The following is a 16,262-nucleotide window of genomic DNA, read 5'->3' as shown; positions in this document are numbered from 1 at the left end:
CATGTTGTGGCCAAAAATAAACTTCCAACTCTCTGGACCACTGCACCATCAACCTCTCCCCAGCCCTGGGCGAACTGGGGCAAACGGAGAAAAAGTTGTCTATCCTGTGGACGACCGTACCTACGTATGGTCGATTTCCCCAGGGAAATTGGGAATGAATATTAGTAGCACACTGTGCCCATGCTGGGCGTTGTAAAGTGCTCACATATGCTAAACGGCACCGTCGCTTTCAACAAGGACGAGATGAGCGTGCTCAACAGATTTTGCCGGTAGCGTCACGATAGAGAACGACACAACTCGTACCGTGTACGGTTTCTGTGGTGGCGATAAACGGTCTAGAGTGGTGCTTCAATCACGTATCCTGCTTATCCTGATGCTGATATCCCAGCGTACACATTGATGAAGCAGATGAAGCCGACCCTCAGCGTCATTCTCGAATGCTACTGCTGCTGGCACTTGATAATATGATTCATGCTTGTAAGACCTGCACTGCCAGTAAAGCCAAACGATTACCCTCGATTTGATGGCATATCGTGCAGCAAGTAAGAATGGAGATGCATGTGCTTCCTCGTGGTTTATCTTCAATTAGTTCCTTTCTGCCGGTTTGAAACCTCAGATGCGGTGTTCTGGCTTATCATAATCATTGCCTCCGGTGAGAATGCAAATCGGTCAGCTGTACAGTTTTCCGCCAAATCCTTCCATCGTAAAGGACGATGGGTTGTATAGTAGGTAGCACGCTCAGGTAGTTAGTGTCCCGGCCGTTGCGTTTCCGGATATCGAAAATTTGGTTCAAATATCCTCAAGAGGGGGTAAACAATAGCAGGAGCATATCAAGCGGTAGTGATGAGAGATGCGCGATACGAATAAATTAGTGTACATTCATGAATATTGCATAAGAAACTGCGAAAACTGACACACGGTGCGGTGCACACCAAACCACATCCATGCATCCGTGCCCTGGAGCGTTGGATAAAAGCTATCAAACGAGTCTTGGTTCGAAGGAAAAGCTTGTGCTTGTAATCTGCAGTATCGATATGTTCGAGATACATGGGTTCAGCATAGCAGTAGCCCATATTTTTCATTCATCGTTCAGATGAACTTAAAAACCGCAACATAAATTGACTGGCGGAGCGTAAATATTTAAATGCCTTTTTACCCTGCCATAAAACAATAAGCTGCTCAATGGTGTATGATGGTGTGGTCATTTTGTACCCAACATTGATGTGCCACAAGGGAACATCACGCTTTATGAGGTTCAACAAACAATTGCGCATGTTTCAGGGCCCGTTATCCTTAAAGCACAGCTTGATAGTAATATGCTGGGAAGGTTAGATATCCACCATCGTTTCACCAAATGAAATCAAATAACTATTAACTCTTGGAATGATCTTACATGTTGTTTGTCAATTACTTATTGCATGTTCCTGCTTGTTGCACTGAACCACACATTTAATTTACTGCTTTAATTAACTCCATTTATCCCCTAATTGGCTAGAGATTTACACTTTCTCAAAGTAGAAGCAGCTTTGGATATCTCGTTCTCTTCGAGAATTCCCTCCACTGCACGTGTATCCTGTTTTTGTAGTAGAATTTCGGCTAATACTAATTGGCTTCGTGTTTGCGGCTGCGATTGCGGTTCGGGCAAGTCGTGGACACCCGTCGCCTATCGAAAAGCATCGTCTGGTAGGGCGATGAGGATGGTGACATTAAACACACTGCTGCTATTAGCATAGGACCACCTTAGTGGTTCAATTTAACGCTTAATTAGTGTTATATTTAACCAATTAAGCATTCCCGTTGGAGCTGTAGCGGAAAGGAAAAGGGACGGAAAGAGGAGGATGGATGAGAGTGAGTATCCTTTCAACTATCAGGCTGTGGTTTGTTCTTGTTGAATACGTTTGTCTTCTAGGCAAGGAGTGGTTCCCGGCGCATATCCTTCACACGCGTTAGAGGGACCAAGATTTTTAAGCTCATCGTGAATGGCATAAGCATAGTTGCTGCAGAGCTTCTTTTGATTTCGGATCAGTATTCTGAGGAATTTTTACAGAGCAAACATGACATGCGAATTGAAGTGATAAGTAAAAAGTTACTTCATCGAAGCGCAGCATTTTCTCGATTTCACATCAACAACTTGAACGAGGATGTTTAAAGGAGAGGAGAGATTCTTCCTACGCACTACGGATACAATAAAGCACACCAACCGTTCGACAGCACTTGTATCGAGGCCGTGAACTCCGATGGAGACTGAGAAGATCGAATCATGCCATAGGCATCTCCTACGCAACCTTGTGGTGAACTTGTGGCGAACCCATGAACGCTACAAGGGCTCTGAATGCCATTAACTTTTGACCCTTCTACTCGCGAATTGATGGAGGTTTTTTTTCTTATTTTTAGGCATACCATCACTTTCTAGTAAAACGCGAAACAAGTTCGTCTGAAGAGAGTATTGTTTGCATAATTGACTACAGGTCGTTGTCGGTGGTCGCTGGAAATATCAAACATGCAGTAGTTTGAACCGAGCAAGATTTGCGTTTTATTTGCCAGTTATTTGTCTCTAATGGTATACCGAATTTCATAAATTGTCAATGAATTTATCTTATTTATAAAAAAATAGAATACACGAAAACAACAGATATCATCAAGAATCAGACGTTCCAGGTAACCGAAAGCACATGATTCCGCCGCTGGTTCCAAAAGTCTGCAGTCATTGTGGTGTAACAAATTACGGAAAATTTGCGACCACGTATCAACAATGTTGTAGTTTCTTAGAAATCTTAGCACTGCTTGATTACACAATTTTGCAACGATCGATAAAAGACGAACCATAAAACCAGAGATCAAGCCAGTGTAGCACTTTTTTGTGGTTCCAAAACCACATCAAGGTGGTATAGAGGCACGTGGTTGCAAACATTAAACACCGTGCACGGAATTCGATTTGAATTCAAGATGTACAGGCCAGACTCGTGACGAAGCATGTCAAAGGTGGAGGAAGGAATCGCAAAAGGCTAGAGCAAATATTTGTAGCGCCTAATTAAATGCAGCTACCGGGAATCCGTTGCGTCTGGAATGGGCGGAAATACCTCCTCTCACGAGGTTTTCGATGCTTTTCGGTTAGAAAGAAGGATGCTCTAAGAAGAACCTTCTTCGGAGAATATCAAAGCGTAAGCATTGTGTTAACGAAGTATTTTATTATTAACATTTGTATAACGTGTTTGGTTTTCGTTTCGATTTCTTTAGTGACGCTTAATAGCTTAGCTAAAGGGATAGAGAGGAAAGGAGGAACCAGAATGGGAATTGCAGTGCCAGCCGCCAACGATGGAGGACTTGAGCAATATCAACATAATTTCAGTTCGCAGATGATATGCCAGGGATGCTGCGATGGTTGAATTAAAATTATTTACAATCAGTAAATATAATCATTTACTTGTGAGCGCGTGCAGTGCAGTGATTGTTACGGAGTCGCCTACGCGCAACCTACTGGTGCGTAGGCTGGTGATCTTTAATGGTGGCACAGGCATCAAATATTAGTCCAGCGATACGTAGTTCCTTTGAGGTTCCTTTCGCATTGACCGCCAGCGCTGAGAGAGCATTGAAGGCTTTCTCCGTTAGTTTGGTTATCTTTTCAATAAACATCTCAGCGCCATCCGCAGTCTGCAGGGTTTCCTCCTCCAGTCCGGCGAACCGCAAAGGAGGCCCGTAGTTACCGTTGCTAACCTGCGAGTTATCGAAAAGGCGATGTTCATTGACGTTCTTTTACAAAAAAGGACTATTAAGTGTGCCATGAAATAAGCTGATTTTCATTTCCTACTGGCACGCCAGATTGGCTCAACGGTTTAAATAATATAGCTGACCGACACTTACTAGTGTATCGAGATAATCGGTTAGGAGCGGTCCGACGGCAGCAATCTGTCCCCACGTGCTAGGGTTCGCTTTGGTGTACAGTGCTAACCGGCGGCCAGCAATGGTGAGCAGAAGATTTGCGAAGGTTTGATCCGGTATTACGTTCTCCAGCAGCTCGTGCGCGTACGTATCCCAGCCATGAGCATATAGTTCGATTATCTAAAAATGAGTGATCACCATTTCTGTTAGAAAAATTTCCTTCACAAGGTCTTCAGGGGTTGCTTACCTGATGTTTCCGGATGTCACCAAACTCTAGTTCCCATGCACCGGCCAGTCGCTCGACTTTCTCCATCCAATCGTTGTGATCCGTGTAGTAGACAACCTGCATCTCCTCGTGTATTAAATCCATCGTAGCGGTAACGGTACGGCAGAGAAACTCGAGACGAGTCTTTCTCAGCAGTTGGTCCGCCTTGGGCAGTGCACTGTTAGCGCTCAGCTGTCGATTGATTTCGGCGAAAAATGCTTGATTGGCCATACCGTCGAACAGCTGCTGGATCGGTTTGCTAGCGTAGCGCACATTGAACGATGTAAGCATCAGCAGCACCAGTGTCAGCTCCTGGTGTAACCGAAGAAGCGCCATATTGGCGGAGTTTTGCTGTACTGCCAGCACCGTTAGAGGGACTGGTCCCTCTTGTAGCAATTCTTCAAATCGTGGTTCTAATTTATCATGATCGATGCTACCGGCAAAGTGTTCGAAAAACTCCAGGCAACACTCCAGAAACTGTGACACGAGCGCATCGCTGATACCGATGTCCTGCAGACACAGCTTCTCCTTCGGCAACCGGCCTACTTTGTTAACGAGCTTTTTGGTCGCCTCGAGCGGGATTTTCAGGTGCGCGTTCCATACCATACAGCACAGACCGTGCTTGATGGAATACTGCAGACGCGGTATCGCATGCAGACACGCAAGGCCCGCTTTCAGGCAGGCTATGTTGGCCATGTTCCGACTCCACGCTCCAATGTACTCCCAGGCAAGCTGTGCCAGCAGCTGCCCGGAATCGAGACTGAACGGAAAGTGTAACCGCAGAATGTTTAAGTTGTAAAGCACGGGATCGAGCTGCTCCTTCGTTCCCTCATCACCGTCTCGCTCGTCGGGACCATACTCGGACGTTTGCAGAAGGTTTGCCTTAATTAACGCCAATTGACGGTTCCGTTCGCGCCGATCGCTTCGCGTTGGTAACACTTTGTCCGGAGAAGCTTTCATATCGGTCACCGGTGCTGGTTTTGGATCCGTTTCAGTTGCTTCTGGTGGTACCTCTATCACGAGCATATCCGGTTCGATACCGGTCGAAGCGATCCACTTCGCAACCAGTTCACCAATGATACCCTTTCCTCCCGTTAGTATCTCCTTCAAGCTAACCGATGGCTTATGGTACTTCAACGTAGGCCATCGAGGATGGAGACAGCGGACACCTTCGGCCAAAATCGTACCCAGAATTGCCACATCTTCGAGCTTGTCGATCAGCAGCGTCCACTGGCATGCTTCCTGAGTTACCTCCTCGAACCGTTCGCTCACCTCCTCCTCGACGCTCCGTCGACGATGCTCGTGCCGCAGCGCTTCATTGCGGCACATCAGGGCCGCGAGCAGACCCCGCAAGGCACACGGTGATTCGAGCAGATACTCTCTAACCGATTGCCACCACAGGCAGATGGTGTTGTTATCAAAGATGATTTTATCACGTGCCAGCAGGCAGATTTGGTGTAGCACCGCATTGAAACGATCGAGATCGTCCATCAGGGCTGCCGTATCTTGATACGCGAAGGGGAGTCGAAGCCAATAGGCCAGGAAAATTCGCAATAAATCTTCCGGCATCAATCCACTTGCTTCGGCAGCTGACAGGAATCCATTCAGTCGTGCAATCCGCCCATCGCTCTTTCGGTACAGCGTTTCGAAGATGATCTTCCCTAGCCCAGCGTACGCATTAGCGCCATGCTCTTCACGCAACAGAATAAGCTCATCGTTGGTTACGTTGAACGAGGACAGGTACTCCATAAAACTCGTGTTGCGCACACCGGAACCAACACTTTCTTCAAACTTAACGCCCTTAGGGCCTCCTGTACTACCAGCACCAACGCCGGTACTGCCCGTACTGTTACCAGCAATTTGAATGTTCTCCTTCGTTGCGTTATTCATCCGCAGTAACTCGATCAGTTGTTCAATCACGGTAAGCTCTTGCTCGGATAGTTGACCTTCTTGGGTACACTCCGCCTGTGTTTCTTCTTGCGCTGTTTGCTCTCCCTCCATCGTAGGCAGATCACCGTGTAGATACAGATAGAACATGACCAACCGTTGATAGTTTTCGCACATAATCCGTAGTGGGCTTTTGCTAAGCAATACACACTCGGATCGAGTTTCAATCTCTTCCTCGTACTCCATATCAGCCGTTGTCATCGTGCCAGTAGTTGTGCTCGCTACCGATGAAGCCGTCGGCCCTTCTAGTGATGCCTCTGCGAAAATGTCCACTGCTGCCGCAAACAACCGTGGCCTTATGCGCCGTTGTTTGGCCAACATCTCGACGCACTGCAACCGGATCTCGTCAGTCTCAAAGCAACGGCACATATCGCTCAGCTCATCCAACTCTTCCGCCTCGCTACCGTCGCCTGATTTGATGCAAACCTTCAGGCGCTTCAGCAGATGCAAATCCTTGGCCATTTTGGACTTGGAATCGCTCAGCGCACAGTGAAACGGTATTACGATCTCCTTCAAGCTATTGTCAGACGGATCGAGAAAGGTGCAACCGTGGCCGGAATACTTGATCTTGCTTGCACCACTCGTCACTCCCATCTGGCTGTGTGTGTTGTACAGCAGCTGTCCATTTTTGGCCGCACTAAAGGCAGCCACCTTAGCACCACCGGAACGCAGGGACCACACCTCCAGTACGGAACGTCTGGGAGCGTAGATCACGAGGAATAACGCTCTCCGGCGGTCCAATTTACGAGAGGATCCTCCGGCTGCTGTCGAGGAGTCTTTCGGAAGCTTCTCTGGTACCTCCACAAACCCACACTGAGCATCTCGATAGCCTTTCCAGATGCGCAGTGCGATACCACGCTGGCAGTCGACCAGTATGATGCGCCCCAAATTGTCAGCAACGGCCGCTAGCTGATAGTTCGGTGCAAGCCAGACAGCGAATGCATTCCGCTGAAGATCGCATAGCCCAAAGCGACAAATCAGTGGTTCCGAGGGAGGAAGCTGTGGTTCCGCAGTGGCTTGCTGCTGTGCTGACGATCCACCACCACCACCACCAAGCCAAGATCTGTACAGCAAAGAATGTGCTTTAATTAATTGCAATCGGCTCGACCATCAATTTCTTATCTCTCTACTCACGGTAAGGCGGATTTGATTTTACTGGCCACCGCTCGAGCAACGTCAGCCAGCAGCGGTTGCGTGAAGCCTTCCTTTGCGTAGTGGAACCCAACGTACGGTTTACTGCCCGCAGCAACGATGAGCGAGTTCTGCGGTGCCGCGTGGCGATACTTGGCGAAGAAGCCACCCTCCAGACTGGCCGTTAGTAGGTGATCGAATGTGCAGCTTTTTTGCGGTCCCACAACGACCGCATCCACGATCGTCATACCCTTCTCGTAGCTCCACTTGCGACATGCAATCGTTTCCTGAGCTTCGTTCACCTTGGGGCTGCCCGCTCCGTAGCGATTAATCTGCTGCCGGAGACTACGCAGCAGTGGAAATACCTGCGATCCCTGTAAGATCACGGTACACGAGGCGTACATTACGTACAGCTCCTCGTTGATATGCTTGCCACTTTGCGCTTTGAGCGCCTGTATCGGTTCCTGGTGGAATATTTGCGAGTGAACGAGTGTCCCGGTTTCACCGTAAAACAGCACCAATCCACTGTCCAGACCCACGATGATGTAACTGAAATCGACCATCGTTTGCGAGCTCTGGCCCTGGCCAACGATCGGCGTACAGAGAATGCTCGTTATGTTACAGCTAGCATCATCGATCGCTCCCCTCCAGGCCGTCCTGTACACGTTCAGCTGTCGCTGGCGGTCCCAGCGGGAGGTCAGCACCAACAGTATCGATCCATGCCCGAGTGCCAACGTGTCTCCGGCTGGCGAGAGCGAGTAGCTCACCGAGTTCAGCCAGTTTTCATCTGGAGAATGCATAAAACAACGGGGAAATTATGAGATTGAATTGCGGGAGTTGCGGGACAACCACAACCAACAGACACATACCTGAGCTGAGCCCAAACTGTTCCTGTACCTCGCGCAGGTCTTCGATAACGGAAAGTACCTTCACTTCGCAGGACATTGTGGCCGTGGTCCTTCCTCCACCCTACTGCAATTCCTAGCAACGTCTAGCTACGATACACACGACTATGCGATGGTTAAATGTGAAGATCATTTGACGAAATTAAAATCTAATTCGAGCCCTTCCGATGGTTCCGCTGGGTTTCTAGCCTCGAGCAACACGAAAACAACAAAGGAAGCCACGAAGAACGAACAACAAAACGAAAACAGAAAATCAACAATGACGTTTGCGTTTGTCAACCTCAGCCGTGAGCGCCGCGTACCGGGCATTCTGCACACTAACCAACGGTTTCATCCGATTTTCTTTCGTTTTCGTTGCAGCACACAGCGCGGATAGTTTGTTTCCAAATGATGACTATATTGAAAGTAAACCGCATTAAACGCTAGATGGAAACAGCAATTCGCCATACCTCAGTAGAAATCATCCTCCGCATCGCGACCACCCTGCCCGGCTGCCTGGTTCTTGATCTGATCCTGGTTTAGGTACATCTCGGACACTTGTTGCGCGGTCGTGGCATCGGTTGCACCCTTATCGTCGCGCACACGAATGAAACGCGGAAAGCGCAACGATATACCCTTCTCCGGATCCACGATACCGACGGCTGCCTGATGGATGGGGCTCAGCGACAGATCCGCACACAGCACCTCCCAAACCTGCACGGCCTCGAACCAATCGTCCGGTTCCAGGTTCGCCTCATAGCGATAGTACGGTTTGGCACGGGGTATCACGTGCGCACCCAGGAACTCCGTGTGCCGCTGCAGATCTTCGTCGGAAAATCCGGTTCCAATCTTGCAGATCGTCTGGTACTCCTCGTTATCGGCATCGTAGCAAGCGAGCAGAAACCCGCCGTAGGTACCGGTTCGCTTGCCCTTACCTCGATACCCTCCAATTACGACCAAATCGAGCGAATCGCCCACACCGGTCAGATAGTCCTTCTTCAGCTTCAACCAGTTACGCGATCGTTTTGCGATTTCATACGTGGCATCGCGCTGCAACGTTTTCACCATCAGTCCTTCACAGTTTCCACGAACCGCTTCATCCAGGAAGCGCTGCAGCTCATCCAGATCTCCCGTATCCAGTCGCGTTGCATACTTCCATTGGCCTTCGACCTCACGGAAGTGGGTGTACAAGAGGTCACGCCGCTCGCTGAACGGACGCTCGACGAGAGGCTGTCCATTCAGGTAGAGTAGATCGAACATGAACACGCAAACCTGCACCTTGATATCCGCTTCATTCGCGTCCTTGCGTTTCCGAGTGCTCAACACCTGGAATGGAAGAATCTGCCGTTTCTCGACATCCCAAGCTACCGCCTCGCAGTCCAATATCGCACTCTCGACCGTATCCTTGCGCGTAAACTCGAGCCGTCCGATCACATCGGGGTACTTGCTCGTGTTGTTCTCCTGATTGCGGCTAAAAATTTGCACCGCCCCATCCGATAGCAGATGGATCTGGGCTCGCTCTCCGTCGTACTTCCACTCGCAGGTAAACTCGAGGCCATCGAATCGCTGCAACACCTCCTGCACTCCCTTCGTCGGGTGAGCCAACATGGGTTTGAGCGGTGTACCGGGGAGCATAGGGCAGCGCTCCAGCACCTCACCGACACCGTACTGCAGCAAGACGGGCACGATCTGATTGTAATTGGGACACTGACAGTACACCGTTTTCAACTTAAGGGCGATCTCGTCCACCCGAGCTTTCACCTTCGCCTCCGGCTCCTTGGCCAGAGCATCTACAACGGGGGAGTCCCCACCAGCTAACTCCGTCGGTGTAAAGGCACATGCTTGTGCCAGTGCCTGCAGCAGCGATTGCTCGGCTAGCCCAATCCTTAACTTACCGGCCAGCGAGCGAATGATGAAGCGGGACTCCGAGTGCCGACAGGCGACAAACATTGCCTGGATTTTGTCCATCTTCTTCGTCATCGAGGCTGCGCCAATCATCGATGCTATTTCACGCAGCTTCCCGAACACACTTGCGACTGTAAGTGGTGCTGGGCGGAACATCATGCGTTGGCTACTCTTCGACTGCTCAGCCACCAGCCCCAGGTCACCGGTTGTTTGCGCGTCGGTCTTGATTTGGGCCAAGCTACGGCCAGTGCTCTGCGCGATCGCTTTCATGAGCGAGTGCTCCGCGATACCCAGCTCAACACCCTCGTAAGCCGGTGCAAGCTGGTTCAGACTCAGATACACACTCGCCAACAGATCGGACGGACTGAGCAGTATCACCGAACGGAAGTAATTGGCCAAAATCTCGATCATTCGCAGGCGCCCGCTCGTTTCTTCGATGGTTTGGAATGTTCGCGCCAATGCCAGGTATGGGACACTGCAATGATCAATTGTATCATCTAACCATTCGTTCTCTTGCTAGCATTCTATACAGATGTGACTCTTACCGATCACCCTTTTTCCAGAAAGCATCCTTAATGGGATGATAGTTCTTCTTTCCCGGATCATAATCGGTTCCATCGCTGCTGCCGCCGGCCTTCCCATTGGTCGTTGGTTCTTTCTTGGTGGAAGTGAAAAAGCTACTGCCGCTGCCGTTCGCTGGTTTTGTTGGTGAAGGTTTTTCCACCTTCACGCTGCTGCTGCTTGCTGGTGCTGCCACGGGACTACTCGGGGATTTTTTCTCCTTTTTAGCTTCTTCCTTCGATGTTACTGGCTTTTCCTCTTTCTTGACATTCTTCGGACTCTTTTTCGGTGGAGTAGAAGCTGCTTTTTTAGTCTCAGGAGAAGTACTAGCGAAAAATGGAACACAAAGCTAGTGGAATATTAGCTACGAAACCATCGCACAGTTACACTCACCTCTTTTTAGGAGATTTCTTTTCTAAAGTAGAAGCTTGCTTTTTCGAATCCGGAGCGCTTCTACAGAAAACAAGTAGATGATTAAACTTAGTACAGCAGACGGAACCGACCTTGAATGGCATTACTCACTTGTTTGCCGGAGCTTCATCCTCACTCCCGCTGGAGGAAAGGACACGTTTCCGCTTGCCAGCGGTTGTCTTCGATAATTTCAACGGCGACTGCGATGCTTCGCTATCATCGCCGGCGATTGCCTGTTTCGCATTCACATCACTGCTGACCATGAAAGGTCGTCGAGGAAAACGACAAGAGGAAACAACAGCACTTAGTACGCGCGGATCGAACCGAGCGGCGGAGCCTAACAAATTGCTACCGGACCCTGCCGTTCCACAGACCACGATTCGATGGGCCAAAAGGCGCAACATTCCCGCTGCTAGAGTTTTTGGCGCCGTAACGGCTTTACCTTTTTGTCGCTTGCAGGTCGTCTTTCTCTTCCGATTTCACCGCCTTGGAATCCGCCGCCGTCGGTGGACCGTTTTTCGCTGCCGTTTGCTTGCCGAAGAACGAACTGCACCACGGTGGAAAAGGAGAATTTTGTTTCAATAAACTAAGCATATCGAACCGAGGATTATACTTACAGAATCGACTTTTGGGACATTCTTTATCGGGGAAATTAATAAATGTTCGAGGCGAAGCTAAAAACATAAACACGCATTTTACGCGCCATTTTATGTTGTCAACCGCGCTTTTGACGGACGGGAGCTATGTTTAGTCAATGCTTGATCCGTTACTCTTCCCGCTTAAATTGACCGTTAAATTCCGCGGTTCACGATGGTTTCATAATTTAGATGAAGCAGCATAGAAGCAAGACGAGAAAGGATCCTTTATCCACTTTCCTCTCTCCTTCAACCATAATCACACATGTTGCACAGGTTAAGGAAGCTGCGGGAACTTCCTTCTACTAGACAGGCCACCATCACCATTAAATCACCGGATACGCTTCGTAGCACCTAGAACCTGCCGTAAATGCAATAAGTTTTAAAATGGGGAGCTGCCCATCCTGGCGGCTGATGGATCTGCGTGTTGAGGGTAGTAATTCTACGCATTATTCAAATCCTACCCTCAGTTGTATCTTTTTAATGTCCCCGAAATTAATCGTCAAGTGTGCTCATGGCATTCGTTTTGTTAAGCAAGGACCAGTGAAAGCTGTCTTTTATCAAAATCATGATGCTCACCTTCCTCTGGTCCTTTGGCGAAGAGTCACTGCGAAACGGAGCTTACCGAGATAATTTACACAATTCTTACAGCGAACACTTCGGTGTGGGGTCGGACAGTTTGGCTACGAGCAGATCGAATCAAGGGGCACACGAAGCGTAGCATGCAGTATGATGATGGTGAAACTTGAGCGGCCACACTGAACCGGGCCACAGGAGAAATCAAACATGAACGTCAGCCATTTGAATTTAGCACCGTCCGGAGACTTTTCCGTCGCCACCCGCGATCTGTTCGCTTCTTTGGCAAAAAGATACCAAGCTGATGTTGTTGGGGCCCTGTTTCAGCATTTCAAGCGCAATTTATGCTCAAAGATAAAGCGGATTATCTTTCAGCAACTAAGACCTTTTGTAAACCAAACGGATACAGTTTGTATATTTTCATCTTCGGAATTCTAGGCCGGTATGGGCAGCCCCTTGGACCATTTATCGTCTTCATCCTATTGCACTTGACATGAAAAATTGCATTTCGCGCCATCCCAAAAGCACAATGTAGGAGAAAGTTAAATTGCATTTTTAATGGGTATTTATCATCTGCGTCTGGCGACTGGTTTAACATCTCCTCTCCTAGATACCGTTACTGCTGTGCATACCTTTTGAACATCTTGGCAACGCTCGTGAAGTGTTTAGAATCTTCGCCACTCTTAGATTCCGCAACAATTATAAAGAGGAGGTCTGTGAACGACACGAAATGCGTAGGCACACAAATAATAGTTCCAATAACTTTGACCCTGGAAATGATTCGCGTAATGCGTGGTCACGTTGGTTGAGCTGCTGTTCCGAAAGATCTGGTCACAACAGTCAATCGTCAATCGGACGGTTCGGTGAAACACTGAGTCAACAGAGGAGGTAGTTCCGGTCAAAGGCTTCCCTTCGTGTGTCCGCTAAATAGACGCCTTTGCGGATATGGTGCCGATGCTGCTCCCGCCGATGGTTCCAGTGAATCAAACAATTTGTGCACAGTTGGAAACTCCTCTCACAGACGGCACCATGCCGTGATGACTGGACGCAATTTTGGCTTGTCGTTCGAACTTCCCCGAAGGCAGAGGAAAGCACGTACTTCGACTACTTCGGTCCGGTTTGAGCAAACATTGTCCCACAGCAGGGGCAATCTGTTTTCCCCGGACGAAAACATACGACAGAACAACCCTGCGTGTTCAAACGTTGGAGTAACTAGAATCAGAATCTGGTTCGTAATTAAAACGCCAATCGGTTGGTCGCTTAGCACCATAAGACGATTATAGATAAACGTTTCCGGAATACGTCCACTGCAAGATTGTGGGCGGTTTGATAGCAATGGTCTCACGCAATATTTAATCTTTGTGGTGAATGAATGGAAATTCCTCTTCAACATTACTTCAGCAGCATCAAACGATTGCCAATAGGTATGTGTTTTCCCCACATTTTTACTTGAAACAAGCATAACACAAAACAACTTTAATGCTATCGATTGCATATTTCCACGGCATCGTATTTTCTTGGGGAATATGGATTCCAAAGCGATATCAAAGCTAAGTGGTTTTCTGGATTCTATCGCATACGACAAAAGGCGAATGAATCAATAAATTGTCCTGCCCGGAATGCGACATTATCTCCGACAGAGATAGATTCGAGAAAATCTTATTTGCTCATTCTTGGAACACAATGCTTATCCACGCCAAGAAGCGATCATATCCGAACCAAAGTGTTTCGAATACCGTCAATTCCTCTGGGCGCTTTGACCCATGGGTGGGTTAGTGAGAAGGAAATGCGGAACATGAAAGGACTTGGTAACAAATGCTTCAGAACAAATCCATCGCGTGAAATGCGGAAATCGCAAAACAAGCCAACAATCGGATCTTGGAAATGAATTGCCCCTAGATTACCCTGCTTGTTGCGGCTCGTGGCCTGTTCGCACAATTGCTCTGCCCACGTATATTCACCCTGAAGCTCCAGCAGCACACCGGAAGGCCCAATGGATATGATTTTATGACGCAAATTTTAACACTTATTCTGATTCGCTTCCTTTGTACATAAACCTTATTTATGGCAGTAAAAGCGGCGTTTGGTAGAGTGTCTGTAGCAGAGTCTGAAAAAAGCATTACTTTCCAGCGCACAAACAAGAATCTATGAATGGCTTCAATCAGATCGGGCCGGTAGACAGGAAGTTGTAATGTACTTTTTCTCCCTTCAGTGATTCTCGGGGGCGACATCGGAACAGGAACGTGCCACTTACATATTGATTGGTATCTTAATTCATCGATTTCCGACATTTATGAATTTGGACGCCCAGCGTCACTGCTGGTGGCATGAGCCCATCCACCCACCGTTCGAATAATAATTTTGCCACCGCTTGTTGGTGAGCTTATCTCGAAGCACATTACTCAAAAAGGTCGCCCAAATGCTTGGCTTTCGGCTTTGCCGGATGATAAGCAAGCAACGTCCTAAAAGCCATCTATCGTATGAATCTGATGTGGCTGCCAGTCGGTGTTCTAGCAATGGAGCGCCGTTTGACTACGATTGATGTTCAGTTAAACGTATTCTCTGTGAAGAGTGGCATATGGTATACAACTGTTGCTGGTTGCTGTAATTGGTTTATTCATCAATACATTCTGATGAAGAAATGATTGTTTAACGTTAAAATGTTAAAAATGGCAAACTTGTAACATAAAACGGTTATCTGCCATTCTGCTAACAGTGTTAAAAAAAAATCGCAACTGATACTGAAAGATAATTTTCGTATTACATTGCGTAATTACCTTGCGTCCACTTCTAGCAAATGCTTAAACAATATTTAAAAAAGCTTTTCAAAGAAAACATTCTCCTAATCATCGCTTTTCAATTCCGAAAACACTCTAGTTTATGGAGCACTCCAAAGCAGCCTCTATTCATGCTACAGCTGGAACTATGCCGGAAAAGGAAACGGATGCTTTCTATACTTTTATACCGACCGAGGTCAGCTGGCACTAGGTTGGTATTCTGAAATCCGTTTTTTTTATCACTCTATCTCTCGTCTTCGGATCAAAAGTCTTTAGCCGTCGACAGTGTTGTTGAGTGTGAAATCGTGTACCATGTTTCAGGATAGAAGTACGAAAGCTAAAGACTTTGCACTCGACAGTAAAGTTATTCTTTGAAGACCGATTTCGTTTTTTTTTCTTTTGCGAAGCTGTATTTGTGGATTAAGTATTAAAGCAGATCTTTTTTTTCCCAAAGGGTTGCCTCAATCAGGAAGCATAAAACGAAACAGTTCAATATTCGTAATGGTTTTGCTGGTTCAGTTAACGAGCATAAAGGAATGCTTAGAACATATTTTCAGCTACCTTCGGATTCGTGTTTCCAACCCTGTTATGGTTTACATCGATACGACACGCCATTATCATGCACGGAAGGGAGCAGTATTTCAACGTAAAATACGCCACCGATTTGCACATTCCATCGCTGCCACACGAAATAGGAATTTTCTATCAAAATTCATACCTCGCTAGACCGTGTGGCAATGCTATCTGCGTTGAAACCGTGATCTGTTCTCTTCGTTCCTGTTCCAGTTTGGAATAGTTTGGTGGGTACGGGTATTAAGCAACGACGGGGCATTCCAGCGGTGGGACGCATTGAAGGTAGGTGGACCGCTTGTTCGGTTCCAAATGCAACATGGTAGAAGCATGCAAAATTCATACCAGTCAGCCGTGAACCACTTCATTTCTTAGACACCAGTACAGATCTCCCATGAAATTTTCAACGCCACGATGGCTCATGTTGTTTCCTTTTTAACAGAGCCCACAGGAGCTCGTTCACATAATTTCAGTATTTCGTAGCGGAACATGAGCAAGTTTGAATTCTTTTCATCCGGATGTTGCTCGCAAAACTGTTCCCAGCGCTTGTTTCTGCTGGTTGGTAATGGAGGCGCACGGAAAAGGGAACAGAAACACGTGTGTGCAGCTGTGCAATGTACGTGCAGATTATCAGCCTGGAGTCTTATACCGAAAACACTAGTAAAACAGTTTCGTTCATTTATTATGATTCAATTAGGAGCTGAAAGTAAGAAAGTCTTCC

General features: G+C 47.7%; 2 protein-coding genes across 2 annotated transcripts; both read right to left on the bottom strand.

Annotated features, from left to right (window-relative positions):
* Positions 1 to 3,168: 3,168 nt before the first annotated feature.
* On the bottom strand, positions 3,169 to 8,316 carry LOC126570380 (rab3 GTPase-activating protein regulatory subunit). Its single transcript, XM_050228107.1, has 5 exons — positions 8,092 to 8,316; positions 7,226 to 8,009; positions 4,127 to 7,154; positions 3,862 to 4,059; positions 3,169 to 3,714 (listed from the first exon to the last, which is right to left on the bottom strand). The coding sequence occupies exons 1-5, from the start codon at positions 8,165 to 8,167 to the stop codon at positions 3,475 to 3,477; spliced, it is 4,326 nt and encodes a 1,441-aa protein (XP_050084064.1). The 5' UTR covers positions 8,168 to 8,316; the 3' UTR covers positions 3,169 to 3,474.
* A 211-nt stretch (positions 8,317 to 8,527) lies between these two features.
* LOC126580710 (DNA ligase 1) lies at positions 8,528 to 11,685 on the bottom strand. The gene is made up of 6 exons (XM_050243926.1): positions 11,601 to 11,685; positions 11,426 to 11,530; positions 11,095 to 11,235; positions 10,966 to 11,025; positions 10,557 to 10,898; positions 8,528 to 10,486 (listed from the first exon to the last, which is right to left on the bottom strand). Exons 1-6 carry the CDS (start codon positions 11,618 to 11,620, stop codon positions 8,578 to 8,580), a joined length of 2,577 nt encoding a protein of 858 aa, XP_050099883.1. The 5' UTR covers positions 11,621 to 11,685; the 3' UTR covers positions 8,528 to 8,577.
* Between the last annotated feature and the right edge of the window lie 4,577 nt (positions 11,686 to 16,262).

Source organism: Anopheles aquasalis, chromosome 2 (genome assembly GCF_943734665.1).
Source record: "Anopheles aquasalis chromosome 2, idAnoAquaMG_Q_19, whole genome shotgun sequence".
Lineage (NCBI taxonomy): Eukaryota > Metazoa > Arthropoda > Insecta > Diptera > Culicidae > Anopheles > Anopheles aquasalis.
Note: the sequence above shows the minus strand (reverse complement) of the source record. Positions and strands in the feature narration are given on the sequence as shown.